The sequence below is a fragment of the Oculina patagonica genome, chromosome 12, assembly GCF_052425735.1.
Source record: "Oculina patagonica isolate OP01 chromosome 12, crgOcupat, whole genome shotgun sequence".
NCBI classification, from domain to species: Eukaryota; Metazoa; Cnidaria; class Anthozoa; order Scleractinia; family Oculinidae; genus Oculina; species Oculina patagonica.
In genome coordinates, this window is record NC_135769.1 from 19,942,457 (window position 1) to 19,970,091 (window position 27,635).

The following is a 27,635-nucleotide window of genomic DNA, read 5'->3' on the forward strand; positions in this document are numbered from 1 at the left end:
ACAAACGCTTCGCAATTTGCAAAGTCTGTCTGCATTTCCCTTCAATCAGAAGCGGCATTTGAATAAAAATGAAAGAAGGAATAAAACTTCAAGTGGGAGAATGAAGTCTGGTTTCCGCTAAATCGAAAGGATTATAGTCGAGAATAAGGAAACAATGATAAGAAAAAAAGAAAAAAATAGTGTCTGTCATATCATACACGAAACATATTAAAGAGTGCGCTGGTTTTGAGAATTAAGTTTGGAAGACGATCGGAGATCAAACTTTGCATGAATATTATCGAAGTCCGTCTGCGAGTTTTTCGGTCTAAAGCGCATTTGAAAAAAAAAGAAGTCAAAAACGGAACGCTAGAACGAAAACACAAAACGATTCCAATTTCCGACGTATCTGCTTCATCGAAAATAGGGAAACAATGGTTGTATTGAATGCGTTTGTTTCAGGTGGATTTAATGTGAAAATACAATAATATTTGCCGTCTTGGCATACACGAATTTGATCTTCTTTCGCTTGGCTACGAAATCGATCAAGAACTGAAACAGGTTTAAGAGTGGGCCGATTTTGAGATTGAACTATTATATTAAAAGTTGCATCAAACGAAGACCATAATCTGGGTCGTTCACTACCTCGGCGCCTCGGGACGAGACATATCATTGGTTCGTTAAACAAAAACAAGTCACAACAATGCGCCAATAAGGTTTTCTATCAGACCTCGCAACCACCCAAGTCTAATTTTTTTCCTATTGGTAGCTATATTTTGTAAGCGCCCACCTGCCGTACGAAAATAAGTATAGGCTGTTCCTAGCTTAGACAACGGTGAGAGAAACTTTCAGAGCTTGAAATAATTCGCGGATGAAAAATATGTTTCTCTAGAATTATATTTTCTGTGAGATCATCGAAAGTTTCCGCTCTTGTTCAAGCCGCAAAGGCCACCATTTCATTTTCTTACCACCGCCCCCGCCCCCTCCTCTAAAAATCCTATGAAGCCTAGAAATGCACGGATGATGAAATGCCCGGATGTTTACGGGAAACGGGCGACCACCAGACCAACCAAGTGCAAGTTTACCTAACTACTACAACTCTTTCATTGCTTACGCAATTTACGAGTTAAAAATGGTGTACATACTTTTGCTAATGCTGGTATATTGGCAAAGGCTGCTCACATTGCTCAAGAAAATACGAATGAGAAAATTCGTTGAGCTTGCTTTCGCTGTGCTGAGCTAAGGGAATACTGTTTTGTCAGCATTACAATGCCATAGCAATTATCTGAATTACTGGAATTATCCTCAATTAAAGTTTACACCTTATAGAATAAAAGTGCGACACGTGGGTTTCATGTAATATATCAAACACGAGAGAGAGTGTTTTATCGGGATATCCAAACACCGAGAAGAGAGTGATACGACGCGAAGCGGAGTATTTTTGACGAAATTCGAGATGTTTGGATAGCCAATGAAACACTGTCTCGATTTTTTAAAATATATCTTCTCAATTAAAACAACAGTTACGGAGTAAACGGAGAAAAAATTGTAGAAATCTATGCTAAATAAAACCGGGTATCCAAACCTCTTTCACGTTTGTTTTTCTTTGTTTTGTATGAATTATTAATGAGATTGAGTGAGAGTTTAAACCCGTTGGTTTTTTTTTGGGGGGGGGGGGGGGGGGGAGCAAGTAAAGGGGGCAAATTGGAAAAGTCCTTTGATTGAATAAGCCAACACGCAACTAGATAATTCAATAATTTTAACTTACTATAAACGGTGCAAAAAGCCTGTTTTATTGGTGTCGGATGGATATCGCAGTATAAATACAGGAATAGGGAAGTTTAAAAAACACGGGCCTGCAGAACAGGCCAATGAACGGTCGGATTGTTTTGTTGTCGTCCTATTCACTTCGTGAATACTGTAGATGCGTAGAAGGAAATGATCCTCAATGTTGAACACAATTACAATTAACGGTACAGACTAATGTACGCGATTATTTTCTTCGTGTCTAAATAATTCATGTTTAATTAATTTCACTCCGAATATTTTGCTGTCTGTTTTGGTCTTTGAATCCATTTGACAAGTGGAAGGAAACGACAGGTTTCGTTTGACATAAGCCAGATGACCGCCTTTGAATCAGCTGTCTTCGGAAGACCTCGGCAACACTTCGGAAACATTCGGAAGCTATTGACTCGACGAAGGGCGTCCGACTGTAACGGAGCCCGTCGGAGAATGGAAGGACGTGTTGCAATCAGTTGTCGCTGTTTGGATTTAACACGAGATTGCTTCACGATAATAACTTCTTTCTCTGTTCTTGGAGTAAAAATTCCAAATGTTCCGCTCGTTTCATGGCTGCCTGTGCAAAGACAGAAAACGAACGAGTTTCAAAACAAAGCTAAAAAACGGAGCCATTCTTAAAAAGAAACGGGAAAAGATCGTCCACATGAATAAATCTAATAAGCACAACTTTAGCACAGCGTTGTCATAATGACTGTATGGAAACTGGGCTATTGGATCGCATAGGTTTGACTCATAATGGTACAAAACTGGAGCAGCCCAGAAAAACAACAAGGCAATATCTGGGTTCTCTCACCTGGTGTTGTTCTCGTAAAGTTTTCATTGTTTCTTCCTTTTTGGCGATGGCCTGCTTGACTCTAACGAAAAAAAACAAACAAACAAACAATCAAAAGAGTAAACGCTTGCAGACAAGGATATCAAATAAACAAACAAACAAACGTAGACTACAGCCTGGGTTGCCCTGACAAGTTTTTCTCAGTGATTGTACGGTGTACACTGACACTGGGCAGGGCTTGAACCCTGACCGCCCTCGCTTTAACCATTAGGCCACTCTGCCTCCCATACTGATAGTGACCAACAAAACTATACAATGTACTCAAAATACCCAGCATCGAATTACTAAGGCTCTTATTAGGTTTTTAAAATGGCAAACAGTACAATCAACAAATTACACAGCACAAACCTTTTATGAACTTCGTCCATCTCCTGTTCTTTCTCTCTAGTAACTCGTTCTATTTCCAGTCTGTGACGAGCCTTCATTTCACTCAGTTCAGTTTTCAGACGCTTGTTGTCTTCGTCAGTTGTCACAAGCCTGACGCAGCGAGGGAAAACATGAAATATGCATAAACAGCTCTCCCTCACGATAAAGCCAAACAAATTTATTTTAAGTGAAGGTTGCCACAATATTTTTTGCAATTTTTAATCCTTTTTGCTCGGCATTTAACAAAATTGTTTTCAAGTAAAAGAAAACCTCAACTGCATAGTAGTTTACTAAGGAAAAAACAAAAGAGCTAATTATAAATCAAACATGGTAAAGAGAAACTAGGAATTGGACACTAGCTGGTGATGGCCGTAACCCTGATAAGTTTCAAGTTCCAAACACCACTAGGCCCTTTGCAGAATACGGTCACATGGTTCAAAATCATCCATGCTGGGCCGCAAGTTACTCAGTGGGGCATCCAAAACAAAGGAAGGTGATGCTTGACTGGTGCGAGTCGCTTTGTTCTAAAGCCTGGTTTTCACTAGCGACGCAAGCACAAGCGCAAGAACAAGCGCAATCACGTAAAAAGGACAGTTTTTGACGCTTGTGCTTGTGCTTTCCGCAAGCACAAGCACAAGCATCAAAATGTAATGCACTTGTGCTTTTGCTCGAGTCGAAGCCGTTTTCACGATGAAATAAGAGTTGTTATCCTTGCGCTTGTTCCTGCGCTTGTGCTTGCGTCGCTAGTGAAAACCAGGCTTAAAGGAACAGTGACACGAGAAATCTTCTATGTTTTCGAGTAAAATATTTTAGAATTACGAGGATGCACACTGTTATACAAAATAACCTTTGAACAACAAAAGAAAGGCATGGACTGATTCTTAAAGATGTAAATAAACCGCAATCAATGGTTTTAAGAAATTTTCTTCCAATTTTGTTCCGTCTTAAGGCCACTTCTCTCCTGTACCCAAACGACGTTTTAACAATTTTCAGGAATTGTTAAGCACGTTTTAGCAAGGCCATTACCCTCCGAGTGGATTTACAATTTATATGCTCTTAATCTTGGCGATACTGTCCCTTCCCTGTGTAACTTGCGTCCCAGTATGGCCGATTTTGTGCCATGTGATCGGATCCTGCAAACGGCTTGTTCTCCGTACTGACGCCATTAGTTCTGATAATTTGATGATTTTCTTTATTCCCATCACCTGCCTGCTCGAGAATACATTAGTATTGTTAGGAGAAAGTCGACGTTGGTCAGTAATGTCAAGCTACACACCTGTCAGCAAACTCCTGTCGAATGATATCTGCCACCTTCCCTCTCTCCTCCTGTAGTCGTTTCGCCACTTTGTCTATTCCCTCCACCTCGTCGTCCTTTTGTTTCAACATGCTTTTCAAGCGCGCATTTTCTCCGTCAACTTCGGATAAACGAGCCTAAATACAATGACAATATATTTAACAATTATTCCCCGAAGTGGAGGTGAATAGTGGTGGTTGCACCACATTCACCGACACTGAGGTGAATAACTGTTTTAGTATATACCACACAAGGTGAATAACTATTGGACTAAAACATCACTTTCGGTAAACAAAGCGATGCGCGAAGGCAGTTTGTTTCCCTTTAGATGCTCGGAGGTGAATAGTACTTTGCTAATCACCTTCGAGTTAACCAATCAGCGCGCGCGAAAAGCACTATTCACTTGTGTGGTGTATGCTAAATACAGTTACCATAAAGCATCATTGTGGAATAACGGCTCCTATCTACATTGATCTCCAGGACATTTTGAAGGGGTTCCTAAGCTCTTTTTACGATAAGCAAATGTTTATTTTCGTCTGTGTCTGTCTGTCTGTCTGTCTGTCTGTCTGTCTGTCTGTTTGACTGACTGACCAAAACAGACCGACCGACACATACTAAATAGCACAGACCGACCAACACAGATTGAACTTCACAGACCAACCGACAAAGACCAAGACTGACCGACACAGAACGACCAACCAACTCGCTGACTGTTGTCCCCTGACAATAAGAAATGAGTTTTATTCCTATGCACACATTCTCTACTGTTTTAAAATACTAACAAGTTCCTCTTGCAGCAATAATTGATCGTCACGCAATGCTACTCAAACTGTAGACAAGGTCGCAGCGTGAATAAATTACGGCCACGGAGACAAAAACCAGACCGACCGCCACAAAAACGTTGTATGCGAGAAATCAAACATTGCTCCGTATAGGGTAGTTAACACTTACCTTCATGTTGTTGTATTTTTCCTGCATATTCCTCTCGGATTCCTCCAGTTCCTTCAATTCAGATTCGTACTTGTCTCTCACCCGCCTAAAAACCAGCAAACACAACAAAATCATACTAAAATCTTTCTTATGCAGACACTTGATAGAGTTCCTGTAACTGCAAAGGTTAAAATTCGTTCGCCAAACCTACAGTAAACATTCTTTGTTTTACCTTAGAGATGATAAGGTAGGTTGACTTCTATTTCACATTTAAACAGCTAACGTTATATATGGATACGGATGCTGTAAGTGGAGGGTAGAGTCCAGCAAAAGAAAAGAAAGCAAAGTGGTGACGAAGAATAAAGAAGAAGAGTAGAGTAAATAATTTTTGTATCCAGTTGAAGGAGTAGAACGGGATCCTATTTGTGCAACATTGGGCGCAACAATTTTAGGGGATGAAACATGATGCAATTTAGTCATTGTGTGTAACATTGTGTGTAATGTTGTACCATGTGTCTGGGTCTAAACTGCCGTACAGTTAGGCTACTTACTTGATTCTGTTCTCTGCGGCTCGTTCACATTCTTCTCTCGCCAGCGAAGTCTCTTCTTCTAGTCTTGAAATCACCATTTCAATCTCCTAAGGAATTAAGGAGTTTTAAAACAGGTTTAGGGCCATTTTTCAATGACTTTCTCAAACAAAATCGCAGAACTAATCGCTACAGTTGTAAACACTTGAATTGAACCAATCACAAGTCAGAGTTAAAACGTGACCAGCGGCATGTCAACAGGTTTTACGAGTACACGAGGAACAGTTAAATTTTATAACATCCTCGATTAGCAAACAGCTTAGTATGTCACATCAACGACAATTGAGAGCAGTTTTTGCGATGCGATTGCCTACTGTACCTCGGAAAACATTGTACTATTTTTCTTTCTTTTTTTATTCCACATTTTTTATCCTTGCGCTAAAAATCTAAGTTCTTTGCTCTGCTCTGCCATAAACGAGAGAAAAGAAAAACTCAAATCTCCTCACCCTATCACGGCCTTCCCGAACTGCCTCTTTCAGCTCCCGCTCTTTAGTCATTAGCATGGCGTCCTGAAAAGAAAAAAATAAACTAGATTGATACCAGTACAGTGTACTAAAAACTCTTACCAAGCTACGCTGCACACTATCTTTCACGCTAAGCAAGTGTCGTCACGCGAAAAGACACGTCATGTCACGCAATCTCTCTTACAAAACACCGCTGTCAGTATTTCTTGGAAGAAAAATTCTAAAACAGATACGTTAGCATTTTTAAACATAAGTAAACGAGAAAGTTCCGATGTAATCCACGATTTCAAGAACCGTTTTCAACGAAATTTCGTTTCTGAAGTTGTTAGTGACATAACTACTACTATGAAGATGAGTGGAGTTTTGTTGGTACAAAAAGGTTTTTTTGGCAAAATGTAATTCGAAGTCGTTTTCTTCATATTTAATCCACTCAGTCAAACACTGAAGTTTTAACTCCAATTTCTCGAACTCCCAAGATAATAAGGTGTCCCCAATTAGTAGAGGGGTGTTTCCTCTCGGCTAAGCCATTCTTTGACACGTCAATAGGAAGTTTTTGATTGATTGATTGATTGATTGATTGATTGATTGATTGATTGATTGATTGATTGAATGATTGAAACGTGTTATATTATTAACTTAAAAAGTTGAAATGGTAAGCGGTTGCTGGGGTATAAAGCTGGAAATTTGTACCTGTTTCTTCATGTAGTTTTCGATCCAGCCTTGCTTTTCAATCTCGAGTCTTTCCTTAAGTTCGTTCATTTCAAGCTGCAAATTAAAGAAATTTGAACTTAACTTCAACGGTTCCTTACTACTTAATATCACAACAATCGTCAATTCAAAAATATAAACGAGCAACCAATTGTTTTTTGTACGTTCTATCACCTGATGTTTTCTTTCCAAATCATCGATTGTTCTTTGATGGGATGATTGCATCTCCAGAATGGACTTCTTATGCGACTCCTGCAACATAAAATGATTGCAAAGCAAACAATAAAATTAAACTGAAGAAGCATCAAAAAAAATTCTTGAAATTATTCGTCGCTGGTATATTATTAATGAAATTTTGGTTTTTTGTTTTTTTAAAAAGAATAGTACGGAAAGCGGTGGCCTTGTGGCTCGTCAGGTTAGGGTTGAACTCCGGTTTCTTTTTTTGGGTAAGCGACAAACGTATTACTACTCCTGTGCCCTTCTGGATGGAATGCCAGTCTTTTAACAAGTTACCCCAGCTTTTTGTTAGATTGGCCCAACACTTAGCAATTAACCACGCATCAGGTTAGGCAAAATGACAAACGTTCTTTTTCATACGGTTTTCTAAGTTATTCTCCTAAACCAGAAGGCTCACCTTGTGGCCATCGCTAAGTGACATTGGAACCCCCACCCCTTGCAGTTCTTTCTTTATAGAGCTACTCCAGGTATTGTTTGGTTGTCCTGTGACTTAAAGATCTACAGGACACGCACACTTACCTCCAGGGCTGCTCGTGCCTCGTCCAGTTCCTGTCGCTGCTTCTGAGCCTGCAGTGCTACTCTCTCCTTCTCTTCCTGTACCTCAGCGTACAGCCGCCGTCTCTGTTGTTGATAGGCTTGCTCCTCTTGCTCCAGCTGTTTCTCGTATCTAAACAAAGAAGTAATAATAAACAAACAAACAAACTTAAAAGGTGGAGTGGAGAGATAAAGAGAAAAGTTTTTAGGAAAACAAACCAGCAATGCACTGGCGTCATCAAAGTCTTGCCTGTTCCAGAATGACAGCACAAGAAAGTGCACTGTTTTCGGCAAAAGAGACCCGATGAGTCGCAGTTCTTAGCGCATAAGCCGTGGACACACGAGTATTTTCTGGTGCTACAAATGTGACGTTAGGCTCGCTCACTATATGTGCGTGGCAATTGAAAGGTGGATTTTAAAAAATCGATGGAGTTCGCGCGAGTAGCCACTCTAGAATAGCGCGACGCGATCGCTGAAAAAAAATCGCCGAATGAAAAATCCGTGAAGAAATTCATATTCTTTTTTCGCAACGAAGTACAGACTTGTTGCATCACCTGCGCAAGAATGACTTCAAGTGTGACGATACTGTAAAAACCCCTGAAATCATGTACTAATAATATGTAACGCACGACACTGTGTACTCGAAGCTAAACAAAATCATCGTGGACGAGTTGCTTACCTTTGTTGAGAGAGTTCTCTCTCCCTCGAGCACGCACTTTCCTTTTCTCTTTCCAGTTGATCTCTTAGTTCTTCTATCTGTTGAATGTATCTTCTACCTGCGCGTTCGTCGGCTTCAAGTAACTCCGCCTAGCATCAAAATAAATTGACAGTTATTGATTAAGATTGAGCTTGATAGCGAAAATAATTACTAGAGCAAAGGTTTTTTTAGTGGCGTTAACCCAAGGAGAATTCCAGAAAATGAATACAGTGGAACCCCGCCTGACGGCCACCCCGTGTCAAAGCTTCTACAAGTCAGTGCTCAGACTGTTCAAGCCTGTGATTTGTATTCGAAACCCATTTCAGTGGAAGCCGGCCATGACACCATGTCCTCGCGGCCGTGGAATTGCAAAGAAAAGATGAATCCTTCATCAGCAAGGTTTTCGCACTCTGTACTCAATGATTTTTTTTTTTTCATTTTACAACCACTTAAATTTTTCCTTTTATTTAAGCCCCAATGAGGGAATTTTCCCTGTCAGAAAAAGCTGGCGATTTACGCAGTCGATTGTCGATCGTCACAGTTCGTAAGCGCCAATAATGATGATTGGAAAGTGCCTACGGAATGCCAATTAGCTAAATCCTATCAATTCGTACCGTAACAATATTTCTTTTAAAGAATAGAATTGTTACGTAAAAGCGATGAGAGAAATCCTCGACTTTTTTTTCTTTTCTCCTACACCACAGACGTGAATAGTAAGTTACCTTGGTAACCACAAAAAATATAGTACTAAGTTTTTACTCAGAGCAAACATGCACATTTAGGAAGGAAAATTGTATTTGAAACGGTAAAAATAAAATCATCGTTTCACCTCTAGCATATATTACACAAGAATTATTATGCAGTCTTAAGGCTATTTTAGAACATGACTGTAGGCCTTTTGCATAAATTGCGCAGATTTGAACTCTGGCCGCTTGATACAGTTGACCGGCTGGCTATTAGAAAGTGACTGAAGAAAAAATGCCGACGGCACACTGAATCATGGCGTTCATAGAACTGCATGAATAGGTTTGCCTTCATTAAGAAAGAACAAAAACCTCATGTACACTGAACATTTCACTTCTGTGTCCGCCTGATTGACAGATCTATTGAACTTGTTCAGTTGACTACATAATATCTACACGAACATTTCAAGTCCGTAAACAATGAGTGTTTAACAACAACGGCGGCTATTAACTGAATAATATTTTTCTCGATTTTGTAAAATACGACTAAATAAGACTTATCCGCAAACCAGTCCTCAGTCCCCTCAACTAACTAGAGTGAGGTAAGTGACCTTTAAAAAACTGGCAACCAAGAAACTGCCTTTATAATAAGTGTACAACTAAGATCTCGATCAGTATCTTATTGTATGCCTTCAGTAAACAGAGAGAAAAAATCATTTTTTTTCTTCTAAAAGCAAACCACGAAGGCATGAGACTCTGAGCAGTCTCTGTCTTGTTCTATGTTGTCTATAGCCTGATTATGAAGCCACGGACTGACATATTCGTATGGCAAAGCACTTGCATTATGCATTTTTGCACATTTCTTAATTAACCGTCTTCCTCAAAACAACACCGAGTAATGGTCGAAAAAGTAAAATGATCAAATTCTTGGTTCACTTTATGGAGAAGGCGGACCAGAAGCCGCAAAAAAAAAGCCTCAGGTACCGAGGCTAATAACGACAAAACAATGCAAATTAAACTTGACCACACTGCGTAAAAAAAACATGTACGCATTTTACTAATTACTACAATAAAATTCGCAAAATCTGGAGTGCGTTGCAGCTTAGGTGTCTAATAACAAAGTGTTTGACTAACAAAATTCGCTCGCTTTTTTTTGGTTTTTTCTTGTGACTGAAGAATATTCCTTCTTTCTATCCCCAAAACCTTTCACTGAGAAATGTTTTTATCCAAGCGAATCTTGTCACAAAGATGAAAAATCGTAACTGCTCCCGGAACTGGCTTCGCTTTATGTTTGTAGTGATAAATTTTATTTCTCTAAACTACGCGAGTATAGACCGAATTGGAGTCCACTCAGTTCTGTTGCTTTTGTATTAATATCATAAAATGGCTTCGGCCCGCAAAACACATGGTTACGAAGAAAATGATTTCACACATCCTGCGAGACCCAAGAAACAGACAATCAAGCATCTTTAATTCAAAACGCGAGACGCGAAGAAATTATCGGGGGAGAAGGAAGTAGCTTAAGCCCGTCGCACACTAGCCGATTTTCTTTTTTTTTTTGGTGGCCGTCAAAAAATTTAATTTTGGGTTAGTGTGCGGTGAATCAGACAAGTCCGATTGATCGGGGTAGAGAATATCTGGTAGTGTAAGAATGTCTTGTCGGCTAGTGTGTGGTGGACCAAGATGCGGGCTCGTCGCGTGTAACCAACGAGAAAGCGTTGTTGTAGTCACAGAGCAAGCATCATTCAAAGGCGGTTTGAACAGGAGCCGAAAGAAATGGCTACTGTGCGGCAGTGATGGCCCGAAATTGACCGAAAAAATCTCTGGACGAAAAATCGGTAGTGTGCGGCAGTAATACATGAACACATCAAGAAGCTGGTATGGTAGGCGCGTGTTCATTACTAATATCCCTGTCGACATAAGCTTCGGCTGGTCAGTGCTGTGTTGTTACATAACGACAACTTGAAAATATTCTCGTTTCATTGAACTTGGTACACGTCAGCTAAAATGCGCATGCTATACATATCCGGCACTGCATGATCACTTCACTAACAACCATATTTTTAGGTTCCAGTGCAGTCAATCCCAGACACGGGCCGAAACGAAAATGTTTGAAAATCGAGCTTATAATCTGCACGCAGCGAGGGCGAACGCAATCCAATGCCAGCTATAATTCTTTCTGGGTGACAAAAACCGCAATCAGTTGATCAAACCTTAACACAACAACTGGGGCCGGGAAGAGAACGAAAACTGCTAACTGAACAAAGCCAAACGCCAACAAAGGTAAATTGAAAATGCCGGAGCGACAGCACGCGGGAGACAAACACAAGGGCCCCTCATGAACAGTGAGATCACCAGGAAGCGACCGCACGGACGCAGAAGTGGTCGGAAGAGCCCACACAACATCCAACCCTGAAAGGAGCGACGAGACGAGGAAGAATGGGAGGAGACCCGCCACAGATCAGCGGAACACGACAAAAGAGCGGGAGGTGGCGATCGCAAGGAGGACAAAAGCAGACGACGACACCCGCTGGCGGGCAGACTCCGTGGGGAAGGGAGAAGAACAACGAGGGAAAAGTGGGCAGTCGTACTGCAACCCCGCACAGGAAAGGGAAGACGCACCCGCGAAAGAGTGATCCACGGAAGAACGCCAGGAGAAAGGCAAAGAGACGAGCCCCCGAAAATGGCAAGAATGAGCGCGGACCGGAGAGGAGATATATTTGTTGAGTAAGGTAAAAAAGTGTTTGTTAAAATGTGATTTCTTTTTAGTAAAAATTTATGGTGTGAGCGTAGGAGAAAAGAGGATCGGATAGGTTGGTCGGATAAAAACATAGAACGATGGGGAAATAAGGAAAATATTTTTGCAGGAAGTATTGCGGTAAGAATAAGAAGAAAGAAGGTTAAAGCACCTCCCGGAACAGAGTTGCGTGAAAAAAAACGAGATATTTACACTCAGATCTCGTCGCGTTACTCTGTTACGAGCTCTGTTACACCAGGCGTGATATTTAATGTTTGGCCAGGACTTTTATACACAACAATGAAAAATTGTCCGTGATAGGGGCAGAAGGGAAATTTTCCAAAAGAACTCCCGTTGGAGACCAGATTAACGGAGTTCCACTGTTGTAATCGTTAATACCTGATGAGTGGATTTTAGTTTCTTCACTTCTGCTTTGTGCTTTGCGATCAGCTTCTGGATGTCGGGTTCCAGTCCTTTGACCGTGACTTCCTTATACGTTAAAAAAAAAAAAACATTTTTGAGGCGGAATTCTACAAAGCATCAACATCAGGCAAAGTGTGACTTGGGCCTTGTCTAAAACTTGTATTCTAGACTTCTCACCTTGATTTGCTGAGTTTTTTCATTTATCCATTTCTCTCGTCTAAGTTTCTCTGCTGCCAGTATAACTTCTTTTTGTTTCTTTATTTCAACTTGATGACTGAAAAGAAAAAAAAGGAAGTTAGGAACAAGAAATTACCAAGGTTTGCTTTACACCAAACAGCGCTGTGTAATTGGTTAAAAAAAAAACTCGTGCAACATGCTTTAACCAATCAGAGCAAGGACGTTGCGTTTCCACTGCCAATCACATGCAAATTTAAAGCCATTCGTCATTTGGTTCACGTGACTTTTCCCGCGCTTGGCACAGGTTGAATCCGTAAGTTTAGAATGTGATAAAGTTATTGTGGTGATTACTGTAGTTTCGTTAAAACATTGTCATAAGAAAGCTGCTCTTACCACATAATGATTATAAAGAAGCCTTCAAAAATGTTTTGTTTTGTATCACAAGAAAATCCCTAAGGTAATAAGAATTCCACAACCCTTATTCTGCTGATAAAAACGGGGACCCTTGTGAAAAACAGATGAATTAACCATGAGAAAGATTCACTTATGATCTCAAGAAATCGCCCGAAACAAACTGCCTTGCTATTTTGACCAACATCTTTAAAGTAAGTTTGACATATATTAAAATACTCAAACACTGCAATTATTGTAGTCTGTAAACAGGCTCCGTCTGGAAGGGCCGCGAAGAAACTGGCTACAAGTCTTTCCGCCCCACCCTTCCCCCTCTTTTTTTATTCCCGCTTTCTCTTCACCCTATCCCCGACCAGACAGACTTTTCACAGGCTACAGTTATTGTAGTTTCAACCTTACATTAGAACATTAGATCATTTCATTTTGAATGGGGTAATTTAACACACCGAACGTAGAAACTCACTTTTCTTCCATTTGTTTGATTTTGTCGCCATACTTCTTATCTGTGCTTTTGAGCTTGTTCACCACCTCCTCACACCTCTCCCCTAGAACCTTTTTGTCGTCGATAAGTTGGTCAATGAAGGACAAATGTCTCTGAATTGCTGCTTCGTATTCCTGTCGTTGAATCGCCAGCCGCTGTTTGGCGTCTTTCTCCATCTCCTTGGCTTGTCGCAGCGTGAATTCACGCTGTTGATTCTGATACGAGAGCGAAGAATTGAATAAATACTTGAACTGGCACTATAACATTAACTCTAAATATCCCTTGATTATATAAGAAACTCAACAGTGATGGTTCGATTTAATAGAATAGGACTCGTTTTCCTAAAAAGCTCCCAAATTCCTTTGCACAGTATTTTATCAAAATAAATCATTTCTAACAACCAAACTGCATCGAAAACAAATTTCGAAGTTCGCTAGACATGAAATTTTACCTATAGTTTACACGGTTCTTTTGAACTTTGAAATTCATTTTCTTAGGCTCTGATAAGGAATTGTTGTTGGTGATATCAAGGATAATTACTTACATCTTTAGCTTTTAAAATTGGTAGAAAATAACGCAATAGGATTTAAATAATTATTCTGGTACTCGATTTTCGTCCAACTAAAATTAATATTACTCGATTTCCTGATGGATTCCGTCTTAATTTCTTTTCTTTTCTTCTCAAACTAACTTGGTGTTTGATTAAGCAAACAGCGGGAAAAGTTCTAACATAAAGAACAGCTACTAACCAAAGCTCTCTGAAGTAGGTCATTAGTTCTTTTCTTTTCCTCTAATTCTATCTTCACCGCCATCATGGCTGTTGTCACGTCTGTAGCTGCAGCTGCGGCTGATTCCAAGGCAGCTTCTTCTTTCCTGCAGTGTCAGTGAGAAAAAAAAAATAGAACAATAAACAGTACCACTTGAAAGTACTGCCCAATAGCTTTCATTTGAATGGTCACACACTAGGGTTTCATAGCATAGATTTTTACAATTTTATTTCTTCTTTTACTCCGTAGCTTTTGTTTTGATTGAGACGATATATCAAACACTCGAGACAGTTTTTCATCGGCTATCCAAACACCTCGAATTTCTTCAAGAATACTCTACTGTGCGTCACACTCGTGTTTAATACATTACTTGAAAGTTAGAACCACCTTCTACAGCATGATAAACTTTACCACATGAAAGCACTGCTCAATTTTAAATTGAATGATCACGCACTAGAGTTTAAAAGTAAGAACAACCATGCTTGCTAAGATGTCTACTTTCGGAGTAGCGCTATTTCTGACTGTGGAACACAAATCGGATTTCTTCAACCTGTTAAGGGTTTGCCAATAACAGCACTTGTACTGCTGTTTGGTACTGAATTTTTTTTTATCTGAATTAGTTGGTTGGTACTCACTCTCTGTCAACTGCCACAGATGCTGAAGTACTTGATGATGGCAATCCACGAGAAATGGCTCCATCCCGCGCCTGGCACGGAAATATAAATATTAAAACACAACTTCAATTTGAGCTAAGTTCTCCTACCTTTTTACACAATGTGACGCATAAGGCCTCAAGGTGTCAGCTAATAAAAGTCTACCGTCGGGCTTAAGTGTGCCATATTGCCACAGGTTATCCCGGCTATCTCTTAGCCGATTAACACTTACCCACTGGCAGGATTAAAAAGTTGATCAAGATTTCAGTTTTTCTTGTTAAAAAGAGTCTTTCATTGCTAATTTTTGTGTAGTTCAAGATTGGTTCACGCCAAAACTGGATGACAGAAAATACAAACAGAAAACCTCACTGAAAAGTTGTAAAACCAAAATCAAAATTGTACGCCCATCCTGGCCACCTTTATCACGCTTTGAACAACTCCGCTCTGGGTGGTGAGAGGCACCATGCTCATCCCAGAACACAACGCTGTGTCAGCGCCAGGGCTGGAACCTGAACCGGTCGACCTGGAGTCAAGTAACTATTAGGCTAGCATGCCTACCACATGCCAGCTAATAAGAAGTTTTGAAAAGATTTTTTAACCTGGGCCGTCCCTAGGATTTTATGTCTGCGGGGGTAAACTCTGAACACTTTTAGTTTTCTTGTTTTTTTTTTTTAGTTAGTTTTCTTATTTTTTTTTAGTTTTCTTGGCAGGGGCAACTGCCCACCCCCCCCCCCCCCTGCTATGTACGGCCCTGGTAACCAAATTTATCTGACTTACCTGACTTATCTCACTGACAGCATCATCTTCAGCCTTTTCTACATCATCCAAGAACGTCAAGATACTCCTGATAAAAAAGAAAAGAAGTTATTCTGTACATGGAACATGGCACATGGGCAAACTATCATAAAGCCTTATCTGCATATTAAATTTATTTTTAAAAGATGTACACACTGTAAATGGCAATAAAAATCTAGTACATTCTTTGTGAAGGCTATTTACAGAGAATAAAACTGTGAATGTAAAATTTACACTCTCTTTGGTTTTTATGACGCTATTTAACACAATTATAACAGCATTTATCACTTCTTCTAAGTTCGGACTAATTTTACTACCGGCCGATGTGTTTTGTCTGACCAGATGCAGTTGTCATGAGAGGGGCCTCAAGGGGTAAAATGGGAACTGGGATTTGCCTATTTTTTCACAGGGAAAATGGGATTTGGGTCACTGGGACGGAATCACAACCCAAAAAATGGGATTGGGACTGCAATTTGGGAAAAACGTAGTCTGGGAAATGGGATTTGGTCCAAATTTGGGCTGGGAAATGGGATTTGTACCCCCCACCCCACCCCCTTTAGGACCCTCTCATGGCACTCTACATGAAGGTTCATTGTGTTACCTTAGTTTCTCAGCTGATAACGCAGCACTGGACTGTCCTTGACTGCATTTAGGACAAAACAACAAGAAGAGATATCAGTACATGACTGAAATGAATCCATGCAATATGTTACCTATATCAAGTGTCAAATTCATCATTCATCAGAAAAAACACACTGAGCAAATATAAATGCCTGCCACAACAACTTCAGGGGTTTATAACACTACCTGGAAACTATTTCAACTGTTAAGGCTATGCAAAATAAAACACTCATTCTCATTAGGATGTCCTACATAAAAAAGTGTGTGTTTACTTTTTCTTACTTATTCTTGTGCCAATGCTTATAGCCTGCTATCCTCACTGTACATTTTTCTTATGTTGAATAATAATTGCTAACAGTGTTTTCCTTACTAACAGGAGAACAAAAACTCTAAGTCTCCATGATCATCAAGAAATCATCAAGTTCTTAAAACCAACCTCTCTAATTTGGCTTTGTTTAACTGGTCCAGAGAAGCATAAGATAGATAAGCCTAGAAAAAAGGATTTACAAAACACACAATAAATATTGAGAATTTTTAAGGAAACCAGCCTTGTTAAAATGTACATGTTTATCAAAGAGTTTTTGGGGTTTAAGAAATTCCCTTAAAAACAAGAAAAAAATAGCCTTACCTTGTCTTGTTCGCCACTTTCAAAATCCTGCCCTGCAAAAGAAAGTTAACAATTTCAATACATAGTTGTCAATCCATAATTGATATTTTATGAAGTTTGAAACAAAGTTGTGAATTTTGAGTGGAATTCATTTTCAAACTTCCCAGTGTCAAAGCAATGGAAATTCATAGGTTCCATGAAAGCTTCACAGAACTGTAAGGCCATCCCTTTCTTTTCGTTTATCGTCGTATGTGTTTTCTGATTTTGGGTCGGTCGGTCGGAATTAAAGAATCCCGCCCACCCACTTTGCATGCGCGCCCAAAAGCATACCGCTTTTGTATACATCTAGTTTTGGATAATTTCAATATTGTGTCAACAATCCAAGCGCACCTCGCGACACGCTGTGTTCGCACCTCCCGCAAAATCTTAGTAATTATTTGATTCGATCATTTATTGTTTCCAATTTCAAAAACTCGTGATGTCGGAGGACGCGCGGGAGCGCAAGGGAAGAAAAAGCTTGCCAAGGGCAGGAGCGAGAGGGGGAGGGGTGGGCGGGATTCTTTAAATAATAAAAAACAAAACAAAAAAAAGTGGATAAGGAGTCTGGAACTAGGAGGCCCGGTACCTCAGCATAATATCCATGGAGCCTGGAAACAAGAAGACATGGATACAAAGTTGACATGGCGGCAATGGAGGAAGGAAAAATCGACGTTGTGGTTAAACTCAAACCAGAACAGCGTAAAAAGGATGAACCATTATTTAAAATAATGTGCCATTGCCTTCATTACCTTCTGTATAACATTTTTTTTGAAAACGCGAAAATATGGGTCAGTCGGACGACGCTAATTAAATTGACACTCAGGTTCTTACCCCATCCACCAAACTTGGGTGCACTGTTCTCCTCCATGGGTAGCAGAGCTGCTGGTTCTTCCTCCAGCTGCTTGAGAGACTCAAGAAGGTCATCAAAGGTTGTCTTACTCTCACCACCAACCTGAGAGCTGAAGAAATACATACAAATACTGTCAAATGTTCTACAAAGCCTTTAGATTTTAAAGAAACTGCTGTGCTGCATTGGTCAGCAAGGGAAACACTTAAATAATAAACAACTCAAATTTGATTATGGTAAATTAATTTCCAACGGAAAATTCAGGAAGCTGATGTTTTAAATGTAAGCCCTTTGAAAGTCAGATCTTAATTCAAACAAAGGGCTGATGCTCATAATGCAGCTTTCTACATGTTTTCTAGATTTTAAATGACAGATCTTCTGCCTGGCGACCATCTAGGTGAAAGGTCACTTCATACAAAGTCATGTACATTGACTATAAAATTAATTTTATGTGCACATAACACACATTGTATAAACAGATAAGAAAATATACAGTTCGAGCAGAACATTCATCTGTTAATGGGATGGTATACTGTACCTCGTTATTGTTTTGTCAGTGTCATCTGTGCAATCAGAGAAGAGAGGTCCAGCTGTAGCTTGTTCATCTGCAGCAGAGGTAGCAGCACTCACTTGAGATCCTCTGGATTCCTAGCGCAAAAAGCAAAACATACCTCAGGTATGTTTCAGGTACAGGTTATAAAAATGACTTATATATTAAATGAACTGCTTGTACATGTATGTGTAGGTATGGTTCTTGGTCTCCACTTATAAAGGAGGTCTCCACCCACTTGTGTGAGATTTCTGCTTATAGGAATTCTCTATGATTGTAAACAAGGTGACAACTTATAAGAGGCGAGCGCTTAATGGGAGGTTGCTGTTTATGGGAGGTGGCTACCTTAAGGATTAACAAGGTGATTGTTCATGCAAGAAGAAGTTGTGCTTTCAGAAGTTGTCCACTTTAGTGACAGTCTGCCTCAGGGGAGGACACCACTAAAAGAGTAGTGCAGTTGGCCACTTCAAGGTTACTGCATAATGAGAAGTGGCCACTTAATATAAAACAGGTGGCTCCCCTTGGTCCTCAGAGGTTATGGTCCATTTAAGAGAGGCTTCTAACAGGTGTCTTATACAGTAGCAGAGGTGTGACTCACCTGGAATAGTTCATCAACCTTCCTTCCAACACTACTCGCCGTCCCAGGTCTGGACACTGTTTCATTATGATTAGCTGGCTCATTATTTTTCACTGCACTGCTAGATGCACCAACACCTGTGCTCTTCTTCCCTTTAGGTTTCGGCTTCGTCACTGATCCAGAGTTTGCTGATTTCTTTTTACCAACTTTCCCACTGGCTTGAAGAAAAACCTGTCAAAAATAAGTGTTGTGAAAGAAATCAGAGATTGACTCTTAAGAATGCTTTCCATCTAGCATCTGTTTTCGTGTCTTCTTGATTTTTGAAACTTAGAAACTGCCATAAAATCTTACTCTTAAACATACTGTAGGTTAAGTCTGCATTTGGGCCTGGAGACCCATTGTTTCGTTCTAACAAGAAATTATAATTAATGCGTGACGTTTTAATACAACACGATGACGTCACAATGCCTTACGAAATTGATTAATAAGATCATTGAAGAAAAACTACCTAGTCGCAGACTTTGAGACACCAATGGGTACGGAAATATTGTTCTGTATTTAGGTATACTGAACCCTGGCATTTGTTAACCATAAATTCTGACCTGTTAACAGATTTCGAATTTACTTTCCTGTGAATGAGATGATTAAATAAAGAGTGAGTAATTTGGAACCTTGGCGACTGATGCGACTAGCGAAACACCCATCATGCCAGAGTTTATTCCAGTTTCTGTAGCATTAAGCATCTAGGAGTATTTTACTCCCCCACAGTTGGGATGCTAGTCCATGACAGGGTTACCCCTGCATTATATTCGCTGGTACCCATTTTTTGCACCTGGATTGAGAGAGGCACTGTGAGAGTAAAGTGCATGATCTGGAATCCAGGGCGCTATTAGTCCATGGTGCCTCCCTACACATAAGTGGTCTCGCAGACTTTCCATGACTGACACCCATTTCATGTCTGTACAACCACTCTTGCATAATAATTATAAAAGAGTAGTTGTACAGGTATGAAAAAGGTTATAAATATTGACAATGCCCCGTGACAGGCAAAGTGCCTATTATTATTTTCTACAATATTTGATTATTTTGATATGCATTTACTGGTAAATGCAGTTTAGAGGAGTCGACAACAAAGAGTGTCAACAGTGCTTATGGTCAGTGGTCGGTCTGGAGGTGCATGCGCAGTAGTTCTCTGCATCGTTTTTGTGGCATATGTTCAGGCAGTTTCAGCCAGCGTTGTTTGCCAAGGGCTTTCTTCAGGTAGTTCCCCCCTCCCTTTTTACTTTCCACATACTTCAATGGGACCAGTGCTTGTTTTCCTTTGAGTGGAGGCTCATTTTTTCAGGGTTGTGCCAGCCATGGGGGCATTATTCAATCTAGGGACTGGCTGCCAAAAGTAGACGCCCCTGAATATTCAAAGTACTCATTAACCTCTATTAATAAGTGATGCAGTTGTTATGCAAAATGCATGCTCATTAATTCTCCCTTCGCTGGTGATGTGCAGGTACTGTAAGTAGCTTTACAGAGAGATTTATGTAGTGTCTCAGATTGCTGTTGCTTTTATTTATTTATTCATTTTTTTATTTTTTTTATTTTTTATTTTGCAAGAAAGTAACAAACCAATTGAAGAAACTACATGGATATCTGTAGCGTTACATGATCAGTAACTGTCATAATTTCATTTCCTTGTGCAAGCAAGCTAGCAAGGCCCTTTGAAATACCAAAATGACAGTTTGCCCTACCCTCACTACAACTCATGAAATTAGTACCCTTTTATAGACAAACGTCATGTACTTTCATCCTGAAAAAAGTACTACTTTCAGCTGGAGCCTCCACGCAGGTGAAATCTCAGATTTCACTAAAGCAGAGAAAGTATTGAGCATGCAAAGAGGTTACATCTCAGGTTAACAAAATAATCACTGTACCAATTCTTCTTCTGCCTTTCTTTGGTTCTCATGCCGTTTTTCCTCTCTCTTCTTCTGTAGTTCCTCTATGGCAGCTTGTCTTGCCAGTCTTGCTTTCTCCTCTCGTCGCTTTCTCTTTTCATCTTCCTTTTGATCCCTAAGATCTTCCTATGAGACAACAGTCAAGTGGTACATAGCAGTGATAGGAACACACAAAAAACTTGCATGTCAAAGAGTTTCAAAAGAAAGCTAGTTTGCAAGAAAAAAATCGCCATTTAGGCCTTAGCCTTAGGCCTGTTATATCCCTAATCCTCTGTTTTGACAACAGGGTTTAAAAACAATGACTTTTGTTATCAACAGTTGCACTTCTATGCAAACAGATATAACAGGGTTGATCGACTGATGCTGAACAACAGCACAAAAGGAAGGAATGTGTTGAAGGTTTGAAGCCAGGCAGGGGAAGGCAGGGGAAGCCAGGGCTGTCTGGTCTTAAATCCCAGGGATATGGCTAAGAGCTATCAACCAGCTACTTCCAGCTATTTCACCAGCTGAAAGAGAGCATCTCACTGGCTGAAATTTCACTAGAAAACAAAGAATCTAGAAAGGCCTTTTCAATGAGCCTACTCAGTTTTTTCTTAACTACATTGCTGAAATCCATGCAAAATCAGCACTGCCTATTCAGGGCTGTGCTCTAAGGGCGCCTGGGTGCCTCAGGCGACTAACTTTTGTCTTTGGGCGACCAGATAATCTTATTTCTTTCATACTAGCTTTATGCTGGGCACCCTGAAACTCACAGTTTGGAATCTTTGGGCTCCTTGTAATTTTTCTTAGAGCACAGCCTTGCTATTATGTACCAAGAGTACATCCCTGTTTACAAGATACATACCAGTTATGCAACGCTTTCGAGTGGTATACCATGGAATATCCCACGTGTCACTTGTATGTATTTTCGCAGTATACATACAAGCCTTTTGGCAAGTGTGTATACGAAGAAAATACAAGTGACAAGTGGATATTCCATGGTATACCACGAGAAAGTGTTGCGTAACTATTTTATACCATGCCATAGAAAATACGCTGACTAAATCTCACCGGGACAAAAGATCGCAGTGCGTGATGGGAAGGTTGAGTTGAATACCGTTGAATATACAACGGCTTTTCTGTACTCTGATTGGCTGTATTTTCTATGGCATGGTATAAAAGGAGGTAAACCAGCCATTTTGTACTACAGACATTTACCTCTGTCTGTTCACTCAAAACCTGTTTCTCTTTCTCCATTTTCTTTTGACTTAACAGTTCCTTGACAGCATTCTGTCCACTGAGTTGCTTCCTGGTTTTCCATCCACGGAACCAACGTTGAATGTTCACCGCAGCCTTTCTACGCCTGCTGTCACCATCGTCTTCCTCAAGGTCGTCAAGAAACAGTTTAGGTATGTCTTCCCTTCTTGTAGTTGACTTGTCAGGCTTGACTCTAGAATTTCCTTCAAGCATGTCAAAGTCAAGTACATTTTTCTCAAAACCATCAGTGCCAGGTGTCAAGTTGTTGACATCATTTTGCAGAAAATTCTCACCAACGTGATTGTTTGTCTTGTTGGTACCAGACCACCAGTTATGTTCCTTGTTCACTTCTGTAGGGGACTGCAGGAAGAGTGGAGGGACTGGTGCAGGATCAGTGACTGACAGCCACCATTCATCAACCTCATCAGGTTGCAAGTTATTCTGGGATGTCGTCGCAGGTCTGTCTGGAAGGGCACTAGGGCTGGCCTTGGCAGCATTACTGTGTCGCTGAATAAAGGGAGTAAAATGTAAAGTTGTTCAACATATATACATGTAGTAAAATTCTCTCGATAGCAAGTGTACATAACTACAACTGTTTCAATCACTGCAAACAATATGATATCCCAAATTAAAATTAAAAAGTTAATTTCAAAATTTGTTCACTACAACCACCACCACCACCACCACCACCATCATCATCATCATCATCATCATCATCATCATTGATCCTTTAGATGCCAAGTGGTGCATACAGGGCTCAAAATAATTTTCGGACAGTTACTGGTCATGTTGACCAGCCAAACACTAGACTTGCCCACATGTCGAGCTCACAGAGCGTGAAGCACAAATTAAAGTGAGCGCGAAGCAATAGCTTAAGTTGGTGAAACCAGTGCAAAATAATTAAACACTCTAGATAACCAGCAGGTTTATGAGGTAATTATTTACCTGAAAAGTCGTTGCCAGTTTAGGTTTAGCTCTAGCCTTGGCTTGAGACATAATTAGAGGGATATGATCCTCAGAAAACCTGATAACCACATAAAGAGGAAAATAATTATTTGGCTTTTCAAAGTAATTAAGTACTGTTGTACATGTACTAGGAAACATTTACTTGGTATGAAGGGACAGTGCATTTGTCAATTAAAGTGAACCATCTGAATTATAAAACATCTCAAAAAATGAAAACTTGTGCCTTTAAGATTGTTGTCTGTAAAGGGGTAGTAGTAAGAGAAAGAAGAGACATAGGTAACCAGCAGCAGAAAAGAGGGAAAAATGACCCTCCCCCCCCCCCACCAAAAAAAAAAAAGAAGAAGAAAAAGGTTCCTTTTCCATTGTGAAAAAAAAAAAAACGGCTGTTATTATAATTGCTAACTGACATTAGGGGATATAAGTATACCTTCACCTTTCAAACAAGATGCTAGCTAGTCCATTTAAAGATTCAGAATTGGTGGGTGAAAATAATAATGAGCTGCTAAATGACAAATAAGTTCAGCAGATGAAATTTTCCATGTTGATTGCATATTTTTGCCTATGCAGCCCACGATAGTCTTTCATTTCCATGCCCAATTCAACAGGGTTCAGTGTTTAGCAGTTCAGAATTAAAAATTGCCAGTAAAAGTACCTTGGCCTTCTAGAAAAATAATCTAGTATGGCAACAATTTATTGCTATTTCAAGCCCTGTAAAAGTTACCTTGTTGTTGCAGTCTTCTTTGTATTTGTAGTCTTTCTTCTTGCTCCTGAGCTACTGCTGGTTCTAGCGCTGTCACTGTCGCTGCCAGATACATGAACCTCATTGTGTTGGGACCTCACAAGGCCTGCACTTCCACCTTGAAAAAGAATAAATAAATAATTAAAATTAAATTTAGTTAAATAAAAAATAAAGATATGATAAAAATCAAATATATACAAAATTAGTTTATTGTAATATATTAGCTGGAATTTTTTTCCCCAAACTGTGCACGGTTCAAAGTCACACGACATCCAACAATAAAACTGTTTCCCACCAAAAGTCTATTTAAGTGGCTTCTGACCGAGCAACATTACAAACTTTATGATGTGAGCAGGTAACAGTGCCCGAATGTTGACCGACGACCACCATTCTTTTAAAGTCTTTGTTGTATTCTATAACAAATCGCTAATAAATAACTGATCCCTTGGGAAACCAGTTAATTTTGTTTTCCTTCAATAAATCTCAATGTTTCCCAAAGCGGATGGGAAACAAAATAAACTGTTTCCCTTGGGACCAGTCATTAAGCATTGATCATTTTATTTTTATAACAAGAACTGATCTCTGGGTGCACAAAAAGTCCCGGCAGGGGGGACTCTAAGATGAAAGGGGTGGGGATGCTTGTCATCTTGCTTAGGGGTGCAAATGTCGGTTTTTTTTTTAGTTTTTGTCTCAGCTAGGGTGTTCCAGGCAAAAGGCCAATAGTTTTGGCTGTCAAGGTCTTGTTTAGGGTTGCACATGAAGTAATATACAAGTATAAATTCTATTTTAAATATTCTGGTATCTTGTTAAAATTGTGCTGTGACAATTTTCACCACAATAAAAGTGGTCACTTTTTTATTGCATACACATGTAGTCGTATTTGTAACCTTACTTCTTTTATGATGTCCAGATTTTTTAGGAACTTTGCTTGTTCCAGTCACTGACAGAAAGTCACTCATATCGGAATCCTATAAGAAGACAAAAAACCACTAAATGATACATTCACAAAAGTTGTATTGTTAAATGGATTGGCTTCTGTAGATATGATCTTAAAAATTCCCGCATGCTTATGTAACTCAATGCATTTGGGGGCATAAACTATTCCCTTATTATTACATTTCAGCTATAATTTTTTTAGGGAAACAGAAAACTGCCACTTGAGCAAAATTTTGAGAGAATTCAAAAAATTAAGTGGCTGATTTTATCATCTTTTTCTAAAGAAACAGAATAATAACCTAGCAGAGTAGAAGGCCAAGATCCCAGGAGGGGTACTCACAGTATACATATATATACATATACATATATTTTTTTGGGTTAAAAATTTACACCCTCCGTATTTTTTGGGTCAAGAGGTGTGTCACTTATTTTTTTTAAGCCTTAAAGTTTGTTTGATTGAATAAATCAGTATTGAGGTATTTAAGTCTTGTATTTTTTGGGGTAACAAATTTTGATGCCATGTATTTTCTTGGGTGTAAAATTTCAGGCTCGTGTATTTTTTGGGACCGTAATATGAAGCACCGTCGGACCCCCCCCCCCCATCACGCCTTGACAGTATACTGCTGAGTACACCCCCTGGGGCCAAGATCATGAAGTAGACAGTGAGTTTGGCCGGCATCTGGCTACTTCAACAACCCTGGTATACACTAGCTAGTACTGTGCAGACATTACAGGGCAATTATATTGGTTCAACAAAAGTTGAAGAAGAATAAATTTAAAGATAAGGATTATGTTCAGTTATACGTGTACATGTTTAGGCATATCTACTAATACAATATTATAATTTTGAATGTACTTATTAATACATTCAAAAACAATTTACTATAGATAATATGTGATTCTTTCATTGTAGATTTCTGTGTCTTCACCAAAAAAAATATCAATCATTATGATTTCCACTACATAGCAGCATGGCCCAGCACATATACAATCAGGGATCCATATTCGCAGTCGTCCGGTCGTCCGAGACGACTAAAACATCGTATGGACGACCAAATGATTACATAAACTCGTCCGCTGGACGACTTAAGTTTGACTTAATGAAAAAAAAAACAATTATTAAGTTTTCTTATGAGTTACTTGCGTCCTGGCCACTTTTCGAAAACAGAACATAATTTGCAACTTTCTGTCGCAATAAAATCATAATTTTGGCCGCCATCTTGGCTGATGCGGTATTTTCCATCAATGAAATCATCAGTATTTTCAAGCTCTCAACCGCTGATATTTTGTACTGCAGCTGCATCCACGAAAACACGAGGCGATCGCATCAGCTGATGTTTTGATCAAAATTTGCCGTTATCATTGGTCTGGCGCTGCCAGCTAAGAAAAAAACGCAATGTTAACACTTCATGGAAAACAAACCAAATATGAATAAGAAGAGCAAAAGCGTTCTTTTCTTCCGTGGTTGCAGTAGAAGAGGCCCTGGCTTTCATTTGTGCCCGCATCATACGCTTCCGCAACATCGCATATCGCAAGCCGCTTGGGGGCGTGATATTTTGTGAAATTTGTAAATACGGCAGAATCAAACTTTATTAAAACAGATCCGTTGTCTTGAAGATTTCATGTATACACAGTGTTACATACATGTGATAATAACAAAAAAGTCAACTTTTCATTTACCTTACCTTGTCGGTCGCCATTCTTCACTTTTGAACGGGCAAGTATATTTTTGGGGGTTTTTTTTTTTTTTTTTTTGCCGGCGGGTGGTTGGGGAAAAAATTATTTTGTTTCCCTTATTTTTCCTTTTTAATTTTTTTTTTTTTCTCCCCCCCCCCACCCACCAAAGTGGGTGGGTGTTTGGTGAAAATAAAAAATTAAAAAAAAAAAAAAATGGGAACTGGTATTATGTAAAATGGATAAAAATGGTTAAAAGCTATAAAAATATCACTGAGCTTTTTGGATATTTTTACTCAATCAGAGAAAAAACCTGCATGATTAAATAGATCAAAAACGTTCAGTGATATTTTAACAGCTTTTTAACCTAAATTTTTAATAACTTGTCAACTGTCCCAGTTACTATAAATCTATACCAAAAAACTGAGAAAACTCTCCATCGATTGTTTATTCAAATGAAAATAGATGTGAAGGTAATACATATTGATTTATCACAAACAACGTTCTTCTCATTCGGAGGTTTCTAGCCAGCGAGCAAGCTCTCTTTAGTTAGCTAGGGGTAATTAGCCAATACGACAAAAAAAAGATACTCAATCGATGACCTTGGTTCTTTCAAGACCTTATAATTAATTTCTCCATTATATTGAAATAAATAAGGTAAAAATAGTCTTGTGGTTTAATCATTAGGCTTAATATCACACTCCACAGGTGCAATATTTTCTATTGATGTGGACACTCTAGATACTAAGATCGATTTGTAAGTATATTGGAATAATGATAGAATTAATTTACGCTCCACTGGTAAAAACAAGACTTACCAAACTCGCAGTTGATCGCGCTGAATATTTACTTCCATCTGCGGAACTCGGCCTGTTAGCCTTGGCTGAACCAGGTCTCTTTGCCGACAAGTTTTCGGAGGAACCAGAAGCAAACGAACCTCGCTGGAGTTTATTATTTTTTGCAGCCATATTTTTCCTCCTTCACTCAACGAATAAAATATTCCTATACAGCGAAGGCATCATAAGACATGTTCTTGTTCACAAAGCATTATCACCGTTATTCTACAAATGAGCTAGGAGATTTCAAAACAACTCACAGGGTCACACAACGATTTTCTTGTTGTTGACAACAAAATTGGCGCTCTCCTGCGACGCCATTACGGTTTGAGAATGTTGCGTGGTTACAAAGCAGAACTTACTGCTCGCGTAGCATCATGGGAGCATGGAACAGAAGAGTGACGTCAATGAAGGGACGAATTACCAAAACAAATTTGAGAGTTTTCTAATAAAACATTGTATAAAACATTTCCTTTGCAGATTAAATTTGAGGGATTTCCCTTTTTTTT

At 39.4% G+C, this 27,635-nt stretch overlaps 1 protein-coding gene across 2 annotated transcripts; it reads right to left on the bottom strand.

The window, feature by feature from the left end:
- Positions 1 to 1,748: 1,748 nt before the first annotated feature.
- LOC144633960 (centrosomal protein of 131 kDa-like) lies at positions 1,749 to 27,455 on the bottom strand. Of its 2 annotated transcripts, none has more exons than XM_078492894.1 (29): positions 27,109 to 27,455; positions 24,573 to 24,648; positions 23,663 to 23,798; positions 22,921 to 22,999; positions 21,937 to 22,482; positions 20,719 to 20,865; positions 18,815 to 19,024; positions 18,205 to 18,314; positions 17,651 to 17,778; positions 16,802 to 16,833; positions 16,610 to 16,662; positions 16,154 to 16,195; positions 15,535 to 15,601; positions 14,740 to 14,810; positions 14,087 to 14,210; positions 13,320 to 13,552; positions 12,446 to 12,542; positions 12,245 to 12,334; positions 8,408 to 8,535; positions 7,714 to 7,861; positions 7,132 to 7,209; positions 6,940 to 7,014; positions 6,232 to 6,294; positions 5,750 to 5,835; positions 5,220 to 5,304; positions 4,251 to 4,405; positions 2,946 to 3,085; positions 2,570 to 2,620; positions 1,749 to 2,332 (listed from the first exon to the last, which is right to left on the bottom strand). In XM_078492894.1, the coding sequence occupies exons 1-29, from the start codon at positions 27,256 to 27,258 to the stop codon at positions 2,010 to 2,012; spliced, it is 3,723 nt and encodes a 1,240-aa protein (XP_078349020.1). In that variant the 5' UTR covers positions 27,259 to 27,455; the 3' UTR covers positions 1,749 to 2,009. The 2 variants fall into 2 exon arrangements, with proteins under 2 accessions (XP_078349020.1, XP_078349021.1); XM_078492895.1 differs by having other exon boundaries at positions 2,115 to 2,332; positions 2,570 to 2,630; positions 2,957 to 3,085.
- Between the last annotated feature and the right edge of the window lie 180 nt (positions 27,456 to 27,635).